Genomic DNA, 12,252 nt, shown 5'->3' with positions numbered 1-12,252 from the left:
CAAATATGATATCACTTGTATGTGGAATCTAAAAAATAATACAAATGAATCTATATACAAAACAGAAAGAGACTCATAGACATAGAAAGCAAACTTATGGTTACCAAAGAGGAGAAGGAGAGGGTATGGAGAGACAAAGTAAGATTATGGGATTAATAGATACAAACTACTATACTTAAAATAGATAAGCAACATGTGTTTACTGTATAGCACAAAGAACTATATTCAATATCTTGTTACAACCTATAATAAAAAATCATCTGAAAAAAATTTAAAAAAAAAAAGAAAGAAACATAGATAGTAAAACCTCACAAAATCCAAATTATACTTCAACTGCCTCTCCTTGAGTGTAATGTATATAAATACTTCATTACTTTCAATCATACTGATTATATAGAGGGAGACAGGTCACCTCACAGAAGAGAATCAATGACTAGTCACAATTACAAAGCTTGACTATATAAGCAGCTTTTTATCTACATCCCCTTTAAGCTCCTGAGGGTTAGGAGGCAGTTTTACTCAAAACCTAAAATTATTAAAAGTAAAAAATAAAAAAAGAAGGCTGAGAAATCAATAAAAGTAACAACTGAGTATGATTTAATGTTATCTTTAAGTAAAAAACAAGGAGACTTTATTGGAAACCCCTTCCATCTGACACCAGGTAAGAGTTGTTTATCTCACTCAAATAACTGTTTCTTTCACTGATTCAAAGATGCATTTTTTTTTCATTTTACCATTTCTATAATAGATCTTTCTTACAATTGCTGAGAGCCAGGCATCAATGGCCACGCCTGCACACATGTGTTTTGTATGATTTCAACTGAGTGACTAAGTACACTGTTACATGAGACATCCTATGTTTAATTACCACATAAAGTGTCTTCAGGAAGATTAAACCATTAATTGGTACCAAAATGAGGATACTATATATATAGAAAAGCACAGAAACAGGAACACAGGGAATGAATTTTGTATCAGTGAAGCAAATTTCACTGTTGGAGGAAAACCAGCATAAAAATTTGCAGAATGGGTGTCAATAGCTGGGAACAAACTCCTGAAGAAAATACTGTAGCACTCCTAAGAAATGCTGCACCACTTACACTCTTGACAGAACAGTTTCATCCCATTAGGAAAAATATGGACACTGATTACTAAGTCAAAAGGCAATTCAAAAGAATGAGACTCAAAGTGAAGTAGGGTTAGGAAGGCTTTAAATATTTATTCATGCATATTTTCTTTGTATGCATGCACAGAGTTGATAAGATACTATATCCAAATAAGCCTAAAGGAGCTCTTGGAGCTCTTTAAGCATAAAATAATTTTAAGTGAAAAGAAAATATACTAATTTAACTGGCAATATTTTTTCTTAGTGGGACACAAAAGAAGGATGCCTCTTAAAAATTGAATAGTGCCTTAGATTTAATAAAATATAGTTACTGATTTTGCGGCTTGCCAAGGAGGTAAGTCACTCTGATCTTTATCCAAAAATCTCCCTAAAACAAAAACCATACCTAATTATGTATTAATGTGCTTGTTCTGTAATTAAAAAATTCAATAGTTCAATAAAGATGACCTTTCTAAAATATCACATGTGTAAGCATCAGCATTACTGAATCACATTGGTTTTTTTAAAGACATCTGCTATCAACAACAGCAAATAAATGAATTTTAACCCATTTAAATATTAATGACAGAAAGTTATCTAAAGCCAAGACTGGTTATTTTTAAAAGAGAAATATAAACATTTATTCAGTTTAAAGCTAAATGTCTTCTAAAAACATACCTGTTTTGTGTTTTGATGACAAGGTGAACAGTAAGTCCATCATGAATTCCATGCTGACTCAAAGTATCTTGATCTTTTAAAATTTTTCCAGCAAATATCAACACAAGTTGGTCAGTATGTGATTTGAAACGCTTAGAGATTTCTTCTTTGAACTAAGTAAGATAAAAATAAAATAAATATGAATTACAGGTGTTTGCAAAACACCGTTTAGTCTAGTTTCTAGAAGAAAGTACCCAATATAGTACCAAGAAGCCCCTAATATACATATTGCAAGAATTCAAACACTAAAAGACACATCCTGCATCCATATCTTGATCTTAGTTGAAAATAAGTATTACCATTTCACCTATCTCTAACACAAACGTTTAATTAAAGGTGCACATATCCTATATTCAATCTACTGCTAAGGCTGCATAATGCATTTGTCATAGCCTTATTCTTTTTATATCAATGGTGCTAGATGTTGTTCAAGCCACACATAGTTCTCACCAAGTTTACAATAACTTTTTCCTCAGATTTCCATCTCCAGTCCTGCTCTTTTCTACTTGAATATAGAGAAAGCCAACCTCATATTCTTGGCCTATTATACTGACTTTCCTCCACATCTCTTTCATTCAACATTTATTAACAAGCAATATTATGCACATATAAAGACAGAAAGCAAAAATCTTTCCCTGAAGGAGTGCAGTCCAATGGAAGAGTCAGTCAAATAAACCACAAAGTACAGAGGAAGCACAAAGGGCAGTTAGAGAAAGTTTCCCAGTGAAAACCAATTGGGAAATAGCCAGGAAGATCTGAAGAAAGGCTCCCCAGGAATGAGAATAACAGGCAAAAACAGACAAGAGAAGACAGTGTCATTCTGTAAGAAAAGCTTTACTCTATGCTAGATCAGTGTTTCTCAAACCTTCATCAAAACCTGTATACTTAGGTTTTACTCCACTGTCCAAGTGAGTAAACCTCACGGTGGGTCAAGGAATTCAGAAAAGAACCACATCTTAAACCACTCTACCCCAATGCCCCACAGAAGTGGGTCTCAATTAATCACGCACTATCGCCAAAGCAATGTTTTGGAAATAAAGGGTGCTGGGGGGTATTTCTGGTTGTCACAGTAAGTGGAAAGACACATTAAACGACATTTGAGATTTCAGAAAACCTTGCAGGGACAGGAGGGGTGAGGTAAAGGGATATAAATATAAAACAAGACATGCCATATGTCAATCATTGTCAAAAATGACAGGTGCTTTTGAAAGTTCACGAAATTCTACCTTTATGTATAAATGAAATTTTCCGTAATCAAGTTACAACACTCAATGTAAGCAACTGGTTTTCTTTAAAAAAAAAATCATAAAGATAATGTGAAATTATACTGTGGTAAATATTTTCAAGATTTTCCATCTGAACTTTCCTTCCTTTACTTAAAAATATGACATATAAACCTTTTATCTAAAATAAACAATTTCCAAGTAACTAGAAAAATCTTTTTTAAACAACATTAGCACAGTACTCTAGAGAGATTAAACCAAATCATGACTTACTGTTATGCTCTCCTGTTATTAGAAATGATTTCTAATCTAATCTTATTTCTAGCTATTAGAAATAAGAATAAAGTAACAAGCAGCAGAGCACATGGTTTTGTGAGGACTAATGAAAATGTACGTAAAATGCAAGCGTTCGGCACCACAGGTAGTGGTCAGTAAATATCACTATGTCAGCTCTTTTAATCCTCAATAACTGAAGGAGACGGCTGTTAATACATTTCAGATACAGAAACAACAGAGAGGTTGAATACGTCCTCCTCCTCACACAGTGACACAGGTAATAAACTTGCCAGGTTACATTTCAAACCTAGATCTGACTTCAAGAACCAATCTAGACAGATTAATTGTGTGTTTCTTAACCTTAAACGAAGAAACCCTTTTCAGAATCCTTGATATCCCTCAGATGTCATTCAGAAATAAGTAATCTTTGTTGTTGTTGTTGTGCCGTATTTTTTATTTTTCTTTGAAATAAGTAATTTAATTGTCTAACATACAAATATATAGCATTTTAGCACATTTAGGATTTAAAGGTAAGATGCTAGACTGATGACACATCTACTCTTAACATTCTTTCAAATCCCCACTGAAACAAGATTTCCTTATCCTAAATAGACATACAACTCACATACAATTTGCTCATTTAAAGTGTACAACAGTTTTTAGTATGTTTAGACATGTGCAACCAGCACCACAATCAATTTTAAAAATTTTCATCTTCTCAAAAAGAAACCAGTATCCTTTACCTATCACTTCCCTATCCCCCCAACACTCCAAACCATGAGAAACCACTAATCTACTTTCTGTCAAACAGATTTGCCTATACTGGACATTTCACATAAGTGCAATCATATAATATGCGGTCTCTGTGACTGGCTTCTTTTACTTAACATCTTTTCAAGGTCCATCCAGGTTGTCACATGTATCAATACCTCATCCCTGTTCGTGGCCAAATTATATTCTTTTGTATAGATATACAACATTTTATTCATCAATTCAAGGACATTTGTGTTGTTTCTACCTTTGGGCCATTATAAATGATGCTGCCATAAAGATTCATGTACAAGTTTTTACATGACCATATGTTTTCATTTCTCTTAGGTATAAACCTAATAGAGAATTACTGGGTCATATGGTAACTCTCAGTTTAATCATTTGAGAAACTACCAGAGTGTTATCCTAAGTAGCTACACCACTGTATTTTCCTACCAGCAATGTGTAAGGGTTCCAATCTCTCCACATCCTCACCGACACTTATTATCTGATTTTTAAAAAATTACAGCCATCCTAGTAGATGTGAAGTACTTTTGATCTGCATTCCCGATAGTTAAAAGATGTTGATGCATCAAAATAATGAAGAACGCAGAGGGACCTTAAGGATACATTTATTTGAAACAAGACTGGCTCTAAGATTAATTGTCAAAGCTCGGCGAAAGATTCATGGGGGGCTAACTTACTGTTATCTCTACTTTCTGTATATTTGAAATTACCCATAATTTTTAAAATTAGGAAAAAAATTTAAAGGAGGAAGAGTAACTGGCAACCTAAACTTTTATATCCAGTGCAAAATCCCTCAAAATGAAATAAAAAGAGACATTTTCAGACACACAAAAATGGAAAGAATCTGTTACCCAGCATACACAGACTAAAGGAAATGTTAATGTGTTCCTCAGACAGAAGAAAATGATCCTCTCCTAGACAAAGACATAAAAAAGTATAAATAATAAATCAAAATAAAAACTGATTTTATAAAGCATTAATAACAATGTTTTGTGTTGGGAGGAAAGAAGGCAGAGAGGGAGGTTAAGTGTAATCCACAGGCTAGTAAACAGAGTTCAGTTGTTCTAAGGGTCCTTGCATTCAATGGAAAGAAGTACAAGTACTTGTTAAAGACATTTTATAAGACATATACGATAATCTCTAGGATAACTACTAAAACAAGAGTATAATCATCATTCATCTACCAACCTAACAGAAGGGGTAATTCAAATAATACAAAATAATTCAAAGAGTAAAAAAGCAGCATGGAGGAGGAGGGTATAGCTCAGTGATAAAATATATATGTCTAGCATGCACAAGGTCCTGGGTTTAATTGCCAATATCCCTGTTAAATAAATAAAACCTATTTATGTCCCCTCATAAAAAAATAAAAATGAAAAAAAAAATTTTAAAGGAACAGAAACAACAACAAAAAGCAGCCTAGAATAGACAGCAAAAACAAATCAAATAGTATAATGGTAAATGTAAACTAAATGTGTCAGTGATTACATATCAGACTATATGCTAAAAAGACAAAATCTGCCAGACTGGTTTTAAAAACCCAATTTCATGCTGCTTAAAAAAGATACACCTAAACAACTAAGAAAAAGAAAGGTTGAAAATAAAAAGAATGGGTAAAGACAGTCCTTGCGAAAACTAACCAAAAAAAGTTTGTGAGGCTAATCAACAAAGCAAGCATCAATACAAAAACTAGAATGCTTTAACATTATAAAGTGTTCAATTCATAAGAAGATAAAACTTCGAATGTGTATGTTCATAACAAAGCTTCAATGTACATAAAGCAAAAATTAAACAGAACTACAGAGAGAAAAACAGACTAATCCAGAAGTACAGTAAATATTTTAGCACATTTACCTCAGTAACTGATAGAATAAAACAGGTTTGAAAGAAAGGTACAAATATAAAAGATTTGAACTCAATTAACTGATGACTTAACTAGCATGTACAGAATACTGCACCCAATAACTAGAGAGAATAGCATTCTTATTCAGTACATTTACATAATTATATCATATGCTGGGCTATAAGGCAAGTCAACATATTTCATAAAGTTTAAATCTTAGGGAGTATGTACTCTAACCACATGCAAATTTAACCCATGCAATTAAACAGCACCTGAAAGATAAATCAATAAAGTATTAGTTCAACTGGAAAAGATTTACTAAACAAAACACAAAAAGATTTAACCATAAAAAAGCACAATAAATTGAACCATCATTAGCAGAGTAAAAAAAGTAATAAGCAACACAGAGAAAAATATCTTCAATACCAAAAACCAACAGAGAGCTTGAATACAGATTTTTTATACAGAGAGCCCGCAAACCAGCAAGACAAAACCCAGCTGAAAACTGGCCAAGAGACTGAAATAGGAACTTCACAAAAGTGAAATCTAAATGGCCAATAAACACAGGAAAGAGTCCATCCTAATAAATAAAAATCAGGTAACTTCAAATTAAAACCAGTGACACATCCACTGAATGGTCCATTATAAAGAATATTACAGTGCTGCAGAGGATGTGGAGCAACTGGAACCCACATATATTACAAGTAGTGAAAGTACAAATTTGTGTATTTTGGAAAAACATTTCACAGTAGAAGCTGAATATATGCTTATACTCAGCAATTCCACTTTTGAGATTTATCTAATAAATTATACATCAAGTACATCAAAAGACATGTTCAAGGAAGTTCAAACTTTGATATTACCCAAAAACTTAAAACAACACAAACATGCTCAATTACAGAACAAACTGTGATATATTCATAATCAGTAGACTATTCCACACGGTGACAACAAATGAACTGCAGCCATTGATGCAAAGCAAAAGCAGTAAATCACAAATGAAGAAAAACTGTTATTTCATTAACACAAGTTAAAGTGGGAAGGGGCAAAAACCATGGTATGAAAAGTGAGAATAGTGACAGGTACCTTTGGGAGGTGGTGGTGATTGCAAGGGATCACAAGGTGACTTCTGGGGAGTTGAGAGTTGATGAGATTCTACTCCTTTACTTTTGTGCTAATAAATGAAGCTGTACATTTATGTGTGCTTTCTTCTGTATTACACTTCAATAAAAATAGTCTGAAAGTTGACTGTGAATGCCCTACACATAAGAAACAGCAGGAAGTCAAAACATAGATGACCAACTTTCCTGAACATCCAATTTCAAATGACTCAACTAGCCAGAGAGCTAGCATTTACCTTGTCTTCGGCAGGTCATCTGAAAGGAACTGGGATACAGATAACCTAGTTTTAGGGAGCAGACCAGGGAAACCACAACAGAGATGATCATGCGAGAATAAGAGATGGTCATCCATGAGCATCATATCTAACACAGACAGGTAAGACATGATATCTAAAGAAGGCACAACCTCAAAAGCTTACAGAACAATAGTGAATAGTTAAGTTGGGCCCTTAGTAATATTTACAGTCTGGAATCCTCCTAACCATCGGTTGTCAATGTTACTATTGAAGGGTAGCTGGGCTTTCTGGACAGACTAAGGGCTTCTCTATAGTGTCCTACATGTAAAGAAGTAAGATCCCACTGCACACAGTTCAAAAAGCATCGACATTAATCATTAGTTTATTAAGCAGCTCCACTGTGTCGGACACCACAGCCATATTATGTTATCTCATTCAATCCTCAAACAAAACCTCAAGAAACCAAAGTCCGACAGGCCCATAAGAAATCACTTTCTCCTACAAAATTACAACATTGTTGAAAATTCACATGATTGATAGATACTAGAATCCTCCAGCCTCATGGAACTCACGGTTTTGAGGGGCATCTAAGGCAATTTAAAAGTATGAGTTTACAGCATTTCATGGTAAAAGCTGGAAAGCATTATAACACACAGGGTACAGCTATACTTCTAGTACTGTACAGAGCAAAATTATCACCTACCCATTATAATTCAAGTCTTTTTATAAAAATAAATTTTGAATTTCAAACAACCAATGTCAAACAATTTCAGTATCAGAACCACTCCCAAACAGACTAAAGTAATATTGATTTATTCTGAGTAAATTATCCAAAACGTGTTAACTAACAAAAACCAAGGGATTAAAACAACTCTAAATTCAGCTGCCTGCTACTCCATTCGAAACAAAAATGAATGAATCTTAATTTTAATTGTACCATATCAAACAGATATACTAGACCTTCTCAAATAAGCTGCATTTTATACAATTGATCCAAATATGATCAATTAAAACAATGTTATACTTTTGCAGAAGAGCCAAAAATTCTGCACATACTTCATACATGCTTAAACTTCTATTCTGCATTCTAAAAAAGGGAAGAGGAAAATGGTTCATTTACACTGGCTTCAAATTTTCCAAAAATCTGATCTCTAACATTTGAACTTTGCTTCCGTACCTGTTTTATCTACTACACTTTTACTGAACACAAGAAAAAAATTAGAAGCTAAGTAGTACTGACTTAGAACAAAAAAGCAATTAGCAATCTTAAAAATTCTCAAAGCAGCTTTAGACAGAGGCAGTCCAGAGACACTACTGCTCTGTAGAAACATAGAACTTACTGCACCAAATTACATAAAATGTTCCCATCTATCTAGGAAAGAACTGTAACCGGAAATGAAAGATTTTTTTAATTTCTTTTAGGTATTTCTAGACTACCTAGATACATTTATTTTTGTCGTTAAGCCCATGTGGCCTCCACTAACTCAAAATGAAAAATCCATAATGAAATGGGCTTCTAAGGACCCATATTTGTCATAAATGTATTTTTCCTACTCTGGTCTTGCACTGACAACCTACAGTAATAACCAACTGGCCAGAAAAGTTGAAAACTGAGAATTACTAGATGCTTTCTCAAAAACCGTTAAGAATTAAAATTTTAACAAACCTCAAAGTAAGTAATGATTTGAAGTCAACCTAGCATTTACAAAACAACCTTCTGTAGTACATATATGTATATACCCCATTTTATTTATCCATTTAGCTCTCAGTGTTCACCTGGGTTGCTTCTATCTTTTGGATATTATAATTTTAATGTTTTGTTAACCTAGTATACTTAAATATTTCAACATGTAACTGATACAAAAATTTAGATATTTTACTTTTTTTAATACTAGGGCTTCAAGATCTGGTATTTTACATTCACAGCATATCTCAACTGGAACTAGCCCCATGTGGCTAGATACTTTGGAATTTGATGGCACAGCTCATAAAGTCTTCATGCTTTGTTCCCTACTTACCTCTCCCACTTCAGTCACTGTATTTCAGCCACTTTCAAGTCGTTCCCCCCCCAACTGTCACTTACTAGTTCTTTTCCTCTTTGGGCTTTTGCCAATGCTGGTAATGACAGTAACATAATAGTAATCAGTCCAGGCTTATCAAGGCATAATGCAGTATCTTTTTTTATGTTTCACAACTTTATGATTAAAGTACTATTATCTCTTTTTTAAAGTCAAGAAATGGACTTAGATTAATAATGTGATTAAATTTATATACCTATTAAATAGGTGGAGCCTAGATTCAAATCCAGTGACTATCTTTGGAGCCCACACCTAACCACTGCTCAAAGTTGCTTTGACTTTTCTCTGGTTGGCTTTTCAGCCTTTAGGTTTATTTAAATGTTAGTTCATCAGAGACTGATTGGTTTCACACTTTAAATCAGATCAATGATTGTAACCTCTCATACCATTTTGTGATTATATGCATTTTATCCTCCCTACCCCATAGTGTAATAATTTACAAAGGGGCTGTTTTGCTTACCTTTTAACCCCATGGTACCTGCCTAGTACTGCACTTGGCACATACTGAGTAATGCAAGTATTTAGTGAATGAACAGTGTTTTAAAGACTTATTTGCAATATTTAGAACTTACTAAGGAATATTTTAACAATGTGGTTTACTTAGAAAAGGGATGCTTATTAGTTTAAATGTCTAATGGCATTATTTTAGTTGTTTTGTGTGAGCAGCTTCCACTTTAAAAAAAAAAAACCCGTTAAAATTAGGACTGAGAGTTTCTTGAGACTAAAGTTGGCATCTCCAAATTTGTTTGATGCAAAACTGAGTTAGCATACAAAACAGATTTCATTGATTATTGGAATGAATAAAATGTATAAATGTGTGTCTCTATTTTGCAAATATTTTCATTATCAGAAAATCTTAACTGTTTTCTTCCAGGTAATTTATGCCATTATGGTAAAGTGTGATGTCCTATAAACATAACATAGACTGCCTGGTTTACTAGTTAGGTAACTGGTATACAGATTTCTAGACTTGGGTAAACTGCCTTCCGTTAAAATTTTTTTTATAGACTTTAAAGCTCTCTCCAGTTTTTATAAAGGATGTGTGTGCCCTTACTAGTTTTAAAAATCAAGACTGCAAAGAAAATTAAACATAGTATGCATGCTACTACTTTAGGAAATTTCGATGATGCAGAAAAGTATGAAACAAAAAGGAGGCCCCACTCAGCATTAATCTTAGTTTGTATCTATCTGTTTTACGTACTTACCCATATATTATTTTCTATTCCTGTTAAGCAGGTGGATCATTACCCACTTTTCTTTACCTTACTACTTTTAATTTGTATCTTTGCAATCTTTCCATATTGGCATATGTAGAGCTAACTCTTTCCACTAGTATTTATTGATTATTTGTGTATTTTTTTAAATTAATATTTTGAAGAAGGGGGAAAGGATGTTGGCATTATTGATTAACTTAGGTGTACTGAAACGTGGTCTGCATTTTGGAGAGAGCAAGAATCTGGAATTTGAGAGATCTGACTTCAGGCAAAGTGCTTTACTCCTCTGAGCCTCACTGGCCACATTTTTAACATGTGATATAATACCTGCTTAACTAGATTGTTTGGAAGATTTCATGAGGTAATATATGAAAGTATCTAGCTCAGAGTTTATATACTTTACTTGTATCGGTTTCTTTCCTCCTGTACACTATTGTTTGCCAGTGAATTGAGTCCTGATTTTTTGCAGTAGAAGGACGCTTAAAGGGTTTGCTAGCATGTGGAAGTGAAACATTTAGTTTGTTATACTTTGTTAGATTTAGATCATAGAAACTCTTCAAAATAAACGTTTTATTGATAATGTACTGTAACATTTATGACTATTAAGTGTTATATTTATAAGAAGGTGCCCTTTTCCCACATAGCTGCTTATGTCTTTATGGTTATTTCTTATACTTCAACATCTCCGTGTTAAGATTTATGCAGGGTTTTCTTAATGAGGGTACTTTAAGGTTACTCAAACATTAGGCATTTGGAGAATGATAACTAGCTGAACTACTGCATAGTATGATTTGTTGAATATGGATTTTTTTTCAAAAGGTATTAGCAGTACTGAATAAGAAACTGATTAAAAGATAGACACTCTTAAGGGACTTGCTACTTAAAACGCTGAAATAGCAAATGTTTGAATGCACTGTATTACTCAGACAATTATTTAGAAAATTCTTGCTAAATGCTATTAACACATGGTTCTGCTGCAGGAAATGAAGTTAATGTGTATATTTCAATCTTCAGAGCTTTTTTTTTTTTTTTTTTAAAGAGCCAGCAAGATTTTTCTGTTTTTCTTCCTGGGGATATTTAATAGAAAGGAGCAGAGACTGGCTGTTTAAAGGCAAGTTTGGTTTGTGGGATATTTGTAAAGGATGATTGTTTCTTTTAGCTAGCTTAAAATCAGATTAACTCAATTTTTTAAAGATGTTTATAATTCAGAGTTTATACTCACAGTTAGGCTGGCAATACTGGGGTGTTTGCCTGAGTGTGAGTACTATGCCCAGGCAACTTACATACATGTTTTGTTCCATTGTTCCATTAGCCCTACAGAATAAATATCATCTCAATTTTACTGATAAGGAAATCGAGGCTAAGACAGGTAAAACTACTAAGTGGCAAAACTAAGGTATGAATTCAGGTCTGCATGCCTCAAGAACATTCCTTCCTAATACAATAATGCTTTGTTTCCCCTTCTTCCCCATCAACCGTGTGTGTGTGTGTGTGTGTGCACACGCATGCGTGTGTATGTATGTGTGTGAGAGATTTTCCTCCCCAAAACAATCAAGAATGGGAAATAAGTGAAGTGGGCCCTGAACTGCTGAGACTGGTATCGTAAAAGTTCATATACAAAATCTTACTCATTTCAGGACAGCATTTCTAAGTCTTAATTAC

General features: G+C 33.5%; 1 protein-coding gene and 1 long non-coding RNA gene across 3 annotated transcripts in view; one reads left to right on the top strand and one right to left on the bottom strand.

The window, feature by feature from the left end:
- Window positions 1-12,252, bottom strand: part of UBQLN1 (ubiquilin 1) — a 41,323-nt gene that overhangs the window by 22,013 nt on the left and 7,058 nt on the right. For both annotated transcript variants that reach the window (XM_006209255.3, XM_006209256.3), the window contains exon 2: window positions 1,784-1,935. In XM_006209255.3, the coding sequence (XP_006209317.2) occupies window positions 1,784-1,935 (152 nt within the window). The remainder of the gene's footprint in view (window positions 1-1,783; window positions 1,936-12,252) is intronic.
- LOC140695978 (uncharacterized) lies at window positions 515-11,699 on the top strand. The gene is made up of 3 exons (XR_012071852.1): window positions 515-661; window positions 7,313-7,438; window positions 11,630-11,699. It is a non-coding gene; the product is annotated as an uncharacterized lncRNA (long non-coding RNA).

Source organism: Vicugna pacos, chromosome 4 (assembly GCF_048564905.1).
Source record: "Vicugna pacos chromosome 4, VicPac4, whole genome shotgun sequence".
Lineage (NCBI taxonomy): Eukaryota > Metazoa > Chordata > Mammalia > Artiodactyla > Camelidae > Vicugna > Vicugna pacos.
Note: the sequence above shows the minus strand (reverse complement) of the source record. Positions and strands in the feature narration are given on the sequence as shown.